Consider the following 13,696-nt stretch of genomic DNA (forward strand, 5'->3'; position numbering starts at 1 on the left):
TTTAGAATTACAACAGGATTCAGAGGACACTAGAGACGAAAGGCACAGAGGAGGATTGAGTCTGGGGTAAAGCAGAGCAAAAATGGATTGGGATGAATGAAGGGCTTGGAAAACAGAAGTTTAGCAAAGAAAAATGAAATTTTCACTTGGGCCACGGATCTAAGTCATAGGAAAAGATGAAATCTGAAGGCAAAAGATACATTGGCATCATGGTTCCAAACAGAATGTTACTTTGCTGAAGAAATGTCATCGTATAACCAACACATTTTTCTTTCAATTTCCTCTTTTATGAGGGAAGTATTAGTAAAGAGCTTGAAAATATTTTCACTCTTCCTTCTTCTGTGTCTAAAGGATTCAATCTTAATTTATATCCAGCTTTTAATTCTATAGTTTTGGAGAAAAAATCCACTCCTTCATGTAGCCTAGGAAATTTATTTATATTTATACTGCATTATTCCAGTTTTTCCATTTCCCTACTCCTCAAAAGAAAAAAAAAACACTGTCAATCAAAGATTTCAAAATTTTGTCATAACATTATTTAAAATTTCTATTCCCTGAAAGCTTATTTTCTTATTTTGCACTGAACCAATGGATCTTCAACTATTAACTTAAAGGCATAAATATTTACATAAAATAGAATATTCAGTAATTTCTCTACTAATTTTGGTCATCTTAACCACCAGCATAGATTAGCACAACTGTGATATTCAGCACTGATTGTGAAAGCTGGCAGAAATGAATGGATGCGTTGTATTGTGTCCTAGTTTACCTAGCATATGGATCTGACTCAAAATTGGGGAAGTGAGACATTTCCCTACTACACACCTTCCAAAGTCTCATATTCTCAGCAATGAACAAGACTGAATGCTATGACATCGTCTCTTTCATATATTTGAGTCTAAAATACTTGGAGAGTATTTAGTATGAGAGTATTTTGTCTGAGAGTGCTAGAGTTATATTAATGCTGTCCATGAATCACAAGATTTTGGAGCAAAAAGAGACTTGAGCAATCTACAAAAATTTTATTTGAGAAAAATAAGGCATTCTGACTTACTTCATATGTATTTTTCTTCATTTTCAATTCTCTTTTCTCCCAGCTCCCATACAATCTATGTCTACAAAATTCTCATGATTTTAACTACATGTTTCTTCATTCACTATATGCACCGATCTAGAGATCTGTCCCTATCCACCTCTCCCCGCACAAAACAGAATGAATTGTAAGTGCTATCCATGTGACTGGCTGAGACCAGGATTTCATGGGTAAAAAACTTCTAATCTCCAGGGTGGGTTTTTCTTCTACTACTATCAATAAAGTAAGAAATGCTAACAAAATGGGAGAAAGGGGGAGACGAAAGGAAAACTTTCAGAGAGAAATGAAACAAAACAAAACTAAACTAAGAACAATTATGGGGACCTATTAGAACAGAGAAATAAAAGAATAAGATATATTTTGTTTCAAAGGGATAAAAAGAAATGAATGGTCAAAAATAAGAAGACATGAGGAACAAAGGAGTAAAGATGTAGAAATTGGTTCATAACCTTTTTCATCATAGCTAGCATTTATACAGCACCCAGGGATTGTGCTAAGGATTTCACAAAGCACCTGACAATTACCCTGGGAGATAGTTGCTACTAATATCCCCATATAACAGTTAAGGAAATTGAGGCAAACAGAGATTAACTGACTTGCTCTAGGTCACATAGCTAGTTAGTAAGTATTTGAGGCCTGATTTGAACTCAGTCTTCCATCAAAGTGTCACTTAGCTACTCTATCACTCTTTGGACTAATATTAAATATTCTTCTCAATGTGCACAGTACTAAGTAAGATTAATAGCTGAGTCTGGGTTTCTGTTTGTTAGGCCTTTACAGTTTGAGATAGACAATACACCATTCCCAAAGAAGCTTATAATATAAACAACTAAAAATTCTTGGCAACGTGTGAGATTCATCTCTCACTTTTATCGCTTACATCTATTTAGTCCCCAGTTCAATTCAACAAACATTTATTAAACTGCTATTATAAGTAAAACACTTTGTTGAAAGGGATCTAAAAATTAACAAGGAAAAAAATAAATGGCATGGTCTTTGCTTTAAAGGTATTTAAAGACTTTTTAGTAGTCTATGATATACAGAAATATAACATATAAAACAGAAAAGTGTATAACAGATACAAAATGCTAGAGAAGTTTAAAAGTTGGGGCACTGGAAGAATAGTATATATCAGGAAGCTTTTATGTAGAAAAGAACATGAGTTGGAGCTTAGATAAGAAGAATTCAAACTGGGAAAAAAGAGGGTCGGGTATGTTTGGTATTTAAAGCCCTTTATATTCTAACAGCTTCCCCTATCTTTCTAGTCTTCTTATATTTTACTCCCCAAGGTATCCAGTGACACTGGCCTTCTGGCTGCTCTGTGAATAAGACATGCCATTTTTTGGCTCTGGACATTTTCTTTGGTTATCTTGTTTGCTAGAATTGCTCTCTTTCTTTCATATAGATCACCCACCTCCATGGCTTCAATTAAGTCCCAACGAAAACTCTATCTTCCATAGGAAGCCTTTTCCAGTGCCTGTTAATTCCAGTGCTTTCCCTCTGTAAATTATTTATTTATCCTATAGATAGCTTGTTGTATATATTAATAATAACATGTAATTAATTAGATCCCCATAGATTTTTGAGACAATTGCTGTGTCTTTTGGCTCTTTTTTCTATCCTCAGCACTTATCACAGTACATGGCACATGGTAATGACTTAATAAATGTTTGATTAATTGCTGTGTATTCCCTACTATACTCACTATACTACTATACATATGGTATTGTGGCTAAGTCTGTTGTATTACATATCCAGATTGTTGCTGTGGCTGCTAAACTGTCCTAAATAAAATACCCTGATACCAGAAGAAATTCCTGAGGTCAGTACTGATGCTTGTAACTTTCCTACTCATTCTCTTAGCCTTTCCTTAGGAGAGATATCCAATTGAGTCAATCAACAATTAATAAGCATTTTCTTATGTGCCAGGCTCTGTGCTAAGCCCTGAAGATACAATGATAGATGGAAAAAAAGCAGACCAAATGACATGTATTTTGTTATTCAGTTGCTTTTCAGTCACATCCAAGTCTTCATGACCCTATTTGAGCTTTTCTTGGCAAAAATATTGGATGGTTTGTCATATCAGGGTCTTGACTGGGGGCATATAGCTTATAAATATCTGAGGCTAGTTTTGAACACAAGCCTTCATGACCCAGGTCCAGAACTCTAACCACCATAATACCCAGCAGCCTTTTTGCTTTACAGACAATAATCCTAATAAAAATAAGAACCCAGACAGTTAGGTGAAACAGTGGCTATAATTGGAGTGAGGAAGAGCTGAGAAGTCAGGAAAACATTTAGCTATGTGATACTGGATCAATCATTTAATTGTTTTCACCTTCAGTTGTCTCATTTCTAAAAAGGTGAATAACAATAGCTCTTACTTTATAGGGTTAAGAGTGATGAATGAATGAGATAGCATGTAAAATGCTTTGCAAATTATTGTTGATTATAATTATTAATAAGATCAGAAAAAATAACTCACATTAATATTATTCTTTAAAGTTTTTAAAATACTTTTTTCACAATTCTGTAACTTGGCAGGTAAAGGATTATTATCCCCACAGAATATTGATTGATTGAAGTGTGCAACTCCAATTTATTTTTACTATGATTGCAATTCCTGTTATAGCCACCTCATCATGGAGTTGAGGCCAGCCTCCTCGTTATAAAAAGAAAATTGCTAGATTTGAATTCATCACCAAGGTTTAGATCCTAGTTTTGACACTAACTGTGTGACATTGAGAAAATGACCTTATTTCTCTGGCTTTGGTTTTATTACCTTAAATAAGGGGATTGGACTAGATGAAATTGAAGACTATTTCCAACCTCAAATCTCTTACCTTGAGTGGTAATGAACCCTAGTAGTAGCCAGCCTCTTTAGAACAGGGCTTCTTAAACTTTTTTCCACTCATTATCCCTTTTCCCCTGAGAAATTTTATGTGACCCCCACATTCAATGACATGACCCCATTTGGGGTCACAATCCACAGTTTAAGAAGCTTTGCTTTAGAATATTCTATTCAAATATTATATTTTGCTAGATAATGTACGAAGTAAAAATGATAGTAACATCTGTAAGGTAGATGAGTGTACTCTGCAAATAGGAAAAGGCAATAGGGAATATAGTCATGTTCCACTATTTCTGACTTTATTCCTACTATGTTCTAAGCTAGTGATAATTATCCCTCTAAAGAAGGGGGGAAAGGATGTGTGTGTGTGTGTGTGTGTGTGTGTGTGTGTGTGTGTGTGTGTGTATGGAGAGAGAGAGAGAGAGAATAAAAACCAATAAATTTCAGAGCTAGAAAATGACCTTATAAAGGATCTAATACATACCATCACCATATTTACAAATGATAAAGATTAGGGATTTTAAATGATTTGCTCAATGTCATGCAGTCTGTATCTAATTCATGATTTTGAATTCTATTGCACAGTTTAAGTTAGACAAATTAACAAGTAGATTCCGTAATTATCTGAGTATATTGGGAATGTACTGTGAATATTGAGAAAAGTCAATTCCTAGAACAAAGTCAATTAGCCTGATCTAGATTATTCAATTCCACAAACATTTAATCTATTGTTATTGCTCATGTTTACCCAACAAAATCAATAGTTGCCCAATCTTTATACTATGTGATTTCACATGTCAAAGCTCCTCAAAACCTTGGTAAGGAGGAATTATTTTTCATTTTTTCAGAAGGCTTGAGCTTACATGGGCAGGGAAGTTCCAATAGTAGAGTCCAAAAGTAAAATCTGATATCAGGACGATGCCTTTGCCTATGTTATATTCCATCATAGAACTTATAATAAACTGTGGAGAGGCAGGCATGGCAACTTTAACTAGTTCAGAGTTCTACTTCGTAAAGCTTAGAGGTTTGTTGTTATTACCAGATTAAGAGGTTGGAAATGTTACTTAGATTGTCTAAGTTAAATAAACCATGATGAAAGTATCTTGATGATTAATAAAATCTAGATACTTTATATATCTAGAATTTAACCCCCCTAATCTTCTAATAACTACAGTAGTTTTCCTTAGTAAAGCATAATATGATAATGATGCACCATCACTGCAAGATTCTGGAGTGCTTTCTGAGTCATCAAAGAATGATTAAATTACAAACAAGATAAAATCAATATTGAATTCATTTTAATGCACTCTACTTGAAAATTGGTCACCCAATGTCTGGTTTCACAGCAGAATTATCAAAGAATAACATGGATTTTACCAAATGATTCCTGAGTAAGAATTTTCTTTATCACATACCTAACAAGCGGTCTTGAAAGTTTTACACAAATAATTCTTATAAGGGAGAATCTGCTACCTCCTGACATAGTATGTTTCATTTGTGGCTAATTCTAGTTAGAAAGTTTTCCCATTGCTCCTAGTTTCTCCCTTTGGGACCAATCAGAACAAATTCATTTCTTCTTATAAATGACAGATTCTTGAAGACAACTATAACAACCCTCACAATTCTCTTCTCCATGACAAACATCTCTTGCTTCAAATAATTCTTATATAACCTTATATGATCTCAACGTCCTCACTATTCTGCTCACCCTATTGTGAGTATCAATTTTGGGACTTCTTAATCTGCTTTCTAAAATCTAGTTCTCAGGACTAATCATGATATTTCTCATGTATATAGTCTCATTAAGGTATATTTGGCCATATTTCTCTTCTCTTCACCTCATATACTATTTTGAAAAAAGGTACCTTTATATTAATCCCTAGTAAACTCATCTTGTTGTATTCAATTTAAAGTTCTGGTAGATTGGTTTGTTTTTAAATTTGATTCTATTACCCAATGTGTTAGCTATAGTGCCAAACTTTCTGTCATTTGCATAACTGATCATTGTACTATTTGATATGTATTTTGATAAAAATGTTATATAGCAAAGGGACAAACATAGATCTTTGAGTTACCAATTGAAGCTTTGAAGCTAGCAGAGCATCATTAATGTTGATACCTTGTGTCTTGCCATTAAAGTTGGTCCAAATTCATTGAACTGTCCTATTGCATAGTCCATTTTGTTCAAAATAATAGCAGTAGATTTTGCCAAATACTTTCCTAAAATCAAGATAAACTGCATAAATAGCACTCCTCTACCAATCCTGTTGAAAGGTCAAAATAAATTATTTTGACCCATACTTAATGTAATCAGAAGATTATCTTTGATCGCTCTTAATTTATTAGATGCTAATTAACCATTCTTTAATGAGAATTTCTAGTATTTTTGCCAAGCATCAAAGTTAAGCTCAATGGTGTGGAAATTTTGGGGTTTTTTTTTTTTTGAAGATTGAAATGACAGTTATTCTTTCTTAGTCTTACACTCATTTCCCTCTTCTCTATTATCTTTTTAACATCACTCACAATAGCTCAGAGAACATATCTTCAATATGGTGGGATGATTTTTATCTAAGTGTGATTTTTTTTTTAACATTTTGAAAATAGTAAGAATCCCCTATCACTTTCCTATTTCCCTTCAGTATCAATTCACTACTAAAACTGTTAATTTTATCTTTTCCTAAAGACCATTCTCTGGCAGGAGATATAAAGTCAAAGGAAAAGTATTTTCTCTGTTTTCATGATTCCCTCTATTCTTACAAAATTCTGGCTTAAGTTGAAGAAAGTAGGGAAAATCATTAGATCATATAGTTATGACCCAACTATCATTCCTTATGAATGTAAAGTGGAAATTATGAATAGTTTTAAAGAATTAGATCTAGTAAACGGAGTGCCTAAAGAACTATGGAGAGATTGCAATATTGTATAGGAGACAGCAACAAAAAAAATCATATTTCCAAGAAAAGAAGAACAAGAAAATGAAATGCCTGTCATATGAGGTTTTACAAATATCTGAGGAAAAGGAAAATAAAAGATAAGGGAGAAAGGGAAAAATATACCCAACAGAAAAGCAAGGAGAAATAAGCTTTTCTTAAATGAGCAATGGAAAAAGAAAAAGATAAGAGATCTCTTCAAAAAAAATAGAGCCATAAAGGAAAAGTTTCATGCAAAAATGGGCCTGATAAAAGTCAAAAATTGTAGAAATTTAACAGAAGCAGAAAAGATTAAGAAGAGGTAACAAGACTACACAGAACTATTCAAGAGCTTAATATCACCTCTAACCACAATGATATGATTACTTATTTAATGGCATATATCCTGGAAAATGAGTCAAGTGGAACTTAGGAAGCATTGCTAACAGTACGACTAGTGAAGGTGATGGAATTTCAGCTGAGTTATTTAAAATATTAAAGTATGATGCTATGAGAATGTTGCACTCAACATGCTAGCAAATTTGAAAACTACAACAGTGGCCACTAAATTGGAAAAGATCAGTTCATGTCCCAATCCTTAAAAAAAGGCAATGCCAAGGAATGTTCAAATTTAGCAAACAATTGGGCTCATTTCATATAAGATTCTGCAAACAAGACTTCAGCAATGTATAGACAGGGAATTATCAGATGTGCAAGCTGGTTTTTGAAGAGGCAAAAGAACCAAAGAGTAAATTGCCAACATTTACTGTTATGGATAAAGCAAGGGGGTTCCAGAAAAACATCCACTTCTGTTTCATTGACTACACTAAAGCCTGTGACTGAGGACCACAACAAAATGTGGCAAGTCCTCAAAGAGATGGCAATATTAGATTATCTTATTTTTCTCGAGAGAAACCTGCACGCAGGCCAAGAAGAAACAGAACCAAATATGGGAATGGTTTCAGATTGAAAAAGGAATATGACAAGATAATATAGTTTCACCCTATTCATTTAACTTTCATGTAGAGCACATTATATGAAATGCCAATCTAGATGAATCAAAAGCTGGAATAAAGTTGCTGAAAGAAATACCAACAATCTCAAATATGCATTTGATAACCACTCTGATGGCAGTGAAGAAGAATTAAGAAGCCTCTTGATGAGGATGAAAGAAGAGAGTGTAAAAGCTGACGCAAAGCCTAACATTAAAAAACCTAAGATTTTGGCAACTAGTCCCATCGCTTCCTGGTAAATAGAGGGAGAAGAAATGAAAATAGTGTCAGATTTTATATTTTCGGCTCAAAGATCACTGCAGATGGTGACTGCTGTTATGAAATTAAGAAGATACTTTCTCCTTGGAAGAAAACTATAGCAGAACTGAATAACATACTAAAAAGCAGAGACATCACCTTGTTGAGAAAAAAATTATAGTCAAAGGTATAATTTTTTCCAGTAGCAATGCCTGACTAAAAGGAAAGCTGACCACTACAGAACCAATGCTTTTGACTTGGGGTGCTAGAGAAAACCTTTGAGAGTTCCCTTGGACAGCAAGCAGTTCAAATCAGTCAATATTTAAAATAATTCATACTATTCACTAGAAGACTCAATACAGAAGCTGAAGCTTAACTGAAGCCACAAATAAGAACACAAGATTCATTGGAAAGCAAAAGCAGAGGATAAGGCAGATAAATAGTGTCATGGAAACAACAAATATGAACTTGGAAAGACTTTGGGAAATAGTCAAGTATAGGAAGGTCTGGCATGCAATGGCCAGCAGAGTCACAAAAAGTCATAAACAACTGAATAATTGGAAAACCACAACTTCTACCCTTTCTTTATTCCTCCTCTTTTACCTGCTAGTATGCTAAATATTCTAATAACACTTCCACAAACAGACTGAATTTATTGTAGTTAAATTAAGCTTTTATATTGCCTTTAGTTTGAAGGATAATTTGTTACCACAATTTGACTGGGAGGAATATTCAAACTTTGAACTGAATGTGGGTTTTTGGATATTGGTGTCTGTTTAGAATAAAATTTTTGAAAAGCTACAATTTCCCAGGAAATAGATAAAAAACTCTTAAAAAGTCATAAAATTTTAATATGTCTATTTGGTAGCCAGTATTCTTTATTAAATAGTTATCTCAACATAGGAACAGAAGTCAGAGCCACCTTTAAATTGCTATGCCTTGAACATATGCTTCAGATCCTAAAAAAAATCAGTCTTGGGATGAGCTTTGAGCAGTGGCTAATCCTTTTGCTTTTCTGTGATGCCAATTCCCAAAATGTAATCCTGGATACATCAGGCACTTCTTACAGAAAAGGGAGTATAACTCTGGACTCATACAAGCCAATTTCAACCATGGAGGACTATCATCTCTCAAATACTGTAATTAAGTTTTTTTTTTCATCCTATCTGGTTTATTTTGCCTTACCACTCAGTAGCTGTAGGGAAAATCTTCACAATATACATTAGGTGTTCATGTCCAGGGTATTCCCTGAAAGTGATAGAGTCCTCCTAGAAAAAGTACTCAATATAAAAAGTAGCCATCAGGCATCAAAGAAGCTATTTATATCTTCTACCAAAAAGAAATGCTTAAAACACATAAAAAATTTACAAATGTGCATCAGTCAATAGTCAAAACATAAAGCAAGGATTTACACATTTAACATATTCCCTCAAAAGATAAAGAGACTATTCAGGGGCTGATGAAAAAAATATTTCTCCTTCATTTTGGTCACAGGAGAACTGTGGACCTGGATGCAGATCTAACACAAAGAGAGCACTAGGACTTGTGGTTTCAGGAAATCAGAGGCCCTTCTTGAGTAAAGACTAGAGTGCAAATCAAAAGAGCAATGACCATTCTCTCTCTGGATCACACTGCTTTGCAAATACCAGAAACTTGCAGACTTACCAAAATGGCCCCCAAAAAGAAACAGCTACACAAAAAAAATCTGAAAATTTGGATAATACCTTCTCACCTTAAACATGAGCAAAACCCAAATTTAACATAAAGTTCAAAGTTAAGAAAAATTAAAAGAACCTATATACACCAAAACATTTATGACAGCTCTTCTTGTGGTGACAAAGAATTAGAAATTAAGATGCTCATCAAGTGAAAAAAGGTTGAGCAAATTTTGGCACATTCTTATGCTGTGGAATATGAAGAGGGAGGTGGCTTCAGAAAAAAATGGCAAGACCTATATGATTTAATGAAAAAGGAAGTAAGCAGAGCCAGGAGATCACTGTGCACAGTAACAGCTATATTGTGAAGATAAATTGTGAAAGACTTGGATACTCTGATCAATACAATTACCTAGGACAATTCCAAAAGACTTGTGATGAAAAAAATGGCAACTACTTCCAGAGAGAGAGAACTGATAAACTCTATGTGCAAGTTAAAGTAAAATTTTCTCACTAATTTTTTTTGTTTTTTTGAAAAATATGGAAATATGTGTTGTATGATTTCACATGTATAATTGATATCATGTTATTTGAGTTCTTGGTGGATATGGAAGGGCCTGAGAGGACAGAGAGAATTTGGAACTCAAAATTTAAAAAGAAAAAAAGTGCTAAAAAATAAATGCATAATAAAAATTTAAAAAAAATAAAAAGAAATGATGAACAGATTAATTTCAGAAAAATCCTGAAAGACTTACATGAAATGATGGAGAGTAAGTGAGCAAAACTAGAACAGCATTCTACAGAGTAACAGAAATATTGTACAATGATCAACTGTGAATGTCTTAACTATTCTGATCAATACAATGATCCAAGATAATTCTGAAGTATTTCTGATGAAAAATTCAAACTACTTTTAGAAAAAACCTGAAGGAGTTTGAATGCAGATCAAAGCATCATTTTTAAACTTTCTTTTTGCTGTTTTCTGTTTTCTTTTGCATCATGGCTAATATAGGAATGTTTTGCATAACTTCACATGTATAATCTATATCAAATTACTTGTCTTTTCATGGTAGAAGTAAGGAGGATGGGAGGGAGAGACTTTGAAAATCAAAATTTTAAAAAGAAACAAACATATTTTTACATGTAATTGAAAAATACTTAATAAAATAAAAATATAATGGAGAAAACATTTAGTAGAAAATATTAGTAACAAATCTTTTTACCTCTTCATATCTGTCAAAAATGGCTCCCTCCTGTAAAAATGGGGAAACTGGCTTCTGCCAGTTAAATTCATATGGTTTGGCCATAATTATCTTCAAAACCTGAAAATAAAAAGAATTGCTAATTAGTAAGTTAACCAAAAGAAGTTAAAATCAAAATGATATTTATTATTTTCATGCATATTTTTTTCTTTTGGTAAGCTTTTACTAACATTATACTTGGGTGAACTTTTATTCTCCCACTATGGATAAACAATATTATTAAAAAAAAAAAAAAACTACAAGCAATGTAAACAATAATGCACCAGAAATGTTTTGAAGATATATTTTTCAATACTACAATTTTTACTCTGTGAAGTAGGGACTTCTTGCTGTAAATATCATTACTGATCCATCCCTTTAAAAGCCTATTGGGGATCTCAATGGATAAAACACTAAATTTGGCATCATGAAGACTCATTCAAAGCACCTCAGACATTTACTAGCTGGGGGACCCTGCACAAGTCACTTAACCATGTTTATCTCAGTTCAAAAAAATGTAGAAGGAAATGGCAAACCACTCCATTAATTGCCAATAAAAGCCCAAAATGAGGTTATGAAGAGTCAGACATGATGGAAATAATCTAACAATAAAAAAGTATGGATGAAGTTTTCATTAATCACCATTTCAAGTGGAATGCAACACTCCATGAATTAACACTATTGAGATTCTATACCAACTTGCTACTGAAAGACACAAAGATGATTCACCTTGCTAGAAAGGGTGGAAAGAGGCAGAGGTTTTCTTCTAAGGCATGGGGAGTGGGGTGTGAAGGAAGGGAATAAGAATTTATGTAGTGTCTACTAGGGTGTCAGGCAGTGTGCTAAGCATTTGAAAATTACTATTTTATTTGATCCTCATAACTCTGTGAATTAGAATGCTATCATATCCTTATTTTACAGCTGAGGAAACTGAGGTAAACAGAAGTGAAGTGGTTTTCTCTAGATCAGACCAGTAATAATGTCTGACTAGCAAGTTGAACTTGGGTTTGTTTTCCTGACGCAAGGAGAAATGCAATGTAAAATCAGTAGTAGATCTTCTTCTATTCAGTTCTAAAAGAGAAAAATTCTTGGACCTAAGGCTGAGAAAGTACATGATTTCTATTTGCAGGTTCATTGAATTTATGTATTCTGCAGAGTAAAATGGATTTCAAAACAATTACATTGGAACACAAATGTGTTATAGATTGATCCACAGCCAGAATGACTGTCCACGGGTATAAAAGTCCTGACATTAAATACCAATTTGAGAAAAGAGTAAGTTCCTTTCATTTCTGTTAGACTGCTGGTGACAAGGAGAAAATGATCAGTAGAAATTTACCAAGATTTTACTAAGGGCAAGCACCATGCTAGATCCTAGGAATACAGAGAGCAACGAAAAACTGTCTAATTCCTTCTTTAGTTAAACAGACATCTGGATTTTACATTCTATGTTCTCCAAAGGAAGTGACAATAAGAGTCTGTCTGTATGTGTGTGTATATATATATGAGAGGGACACAAAATTTCATATATATATGAAAAACATATTAATTAATGGAGTAAGCCATAGGGGTGAGCAAAGTACTGACCTGGATTCCGTGCGTCCTTACCAAACCTATTTCACAGGACATACAGTAGAAGCACTCTGTGTTCACTACTTTCCCTTCCACTCCCAAGCCCTTCAGCTATTATATTCACATGTACTCACAGCACAAATTTGAATTTTTTTCAAGTTCATCTGCTTAATGTGAAGAACTGTAATGCTTTTGTTCCAAATGCAGAGAAAGAAAATGAATATTGGATCATTCAACAAACATTTGTTAAGTATTTAATTTGTGCCAGGCACTGTGGGAGATCGATTAGTCTGGAGAGGTTACCAAAAGTGGGCAGTGCAGATTAATGGAGCTTCCTATTTAGATCTAGAAGGAAGCTTAGACACCATAAAATCCAACCTCTTCATTTATTTGATTTTATCTAGCTGTCTATCTATCAGGGCAGGATGGGGAGATTGCTTTATTTCTGACTGGGGCTCCCATATAATATTAGAATCTCAGTGAGGACACGCAATGGGGTTAGCTCCCTATTGTTCAGAAAACCTATCGTTCAAGAGATCTACCTTATTCAGCCTTCTCTGGTAATAGAAACTACTAAGTATCACCTTGACCAGCAACCTTTCTATTTAAAAAAAATAAGAACACCTAAGCCCAAAGCATTAATGGCAGACCTGAGATTCATATCCAGCTTCTAAACATCCCCAAATAATTTTTCCTTACTACAGTAGGTAAGTCCCAAAGAGAAGTATAAGGGGGTTCATAACCTATGCACATATATTTCTATAAATTTTGTGAGTTTATGATAAATTTAAATCTGGGTCAGAAGCACTTGCCGAGCAGACTGGGAAAGAATTTGGATTTTTCAGAATTATGAGTCTGAGCTAAAGAATTGCTTACCATCACGAGAACTTGCTAAGAGATTGGCATGAGGAGAATCTGTTTAATGGCCTACTCTGTAGAAAGAGGCCAATTTGACCCCATATTTGGAAATGGTATGGTGTCATGGGGAAAAAGCACTGGGATTAAAATCAGAGAGTGTGGGTTTAGATATCTGCTCTGTCAATCACTGCCAGTGTGATCCTGGGCAGATCTCTTAATTTCCCTGAGTTTCAGTTTCTATATCTATAAACTGTAGTCAGATCAGAT

The 13,696-nt window shown here is 33.9% G+C and overlaps 1 protein-coding gene across 5 annotated transcripts in view; it reads right to left on the minus strand.

Annotated features, from left to right (window-relative positions):
• PLCB4 (phospholipase C beta 4) overlaps window positions 1-13,696 on the minus strand; it is a 477,498-nt gene that overhangs the window by 174,070 nt on the left and 289,732 nt on the right. For all 5 annotated transcript variants that reach the window (XM_051975941.1, XM_051975940.1, XM_051975939.1 and 2 more), the window contains one exon: window positions 10,982-11,080. In XM_051975941.1, coding sequence (XP_051831901.1) covers window positions 10,982-11,065 — 84 coding nt within the window. In that variant the 5' untranslated portion in view covers window positions 11,066-11,080. The remainder of the gene's footprint in view (window positions 1-10,981; window positions 11,081-13,696) is intronic.

The sequence above is a fragment of the Antechinus flavipes genome, chromosome 2 (genome assembly GCF_016432865.1).
Source record: "Antechinus flavipes isolate AdamAnt ecotype Samford, QLD, Australia chromosome 2, AdamAnt_v2, whole genome shotgun sequence".
Taxonomy (NCBI): domain Eukaryota; kingdom Metazoa; phylum Chordata; class Mammalia; order Dasyuromorphia; family Dasyuridae; genus Antechinus; species Antechinus flavipes.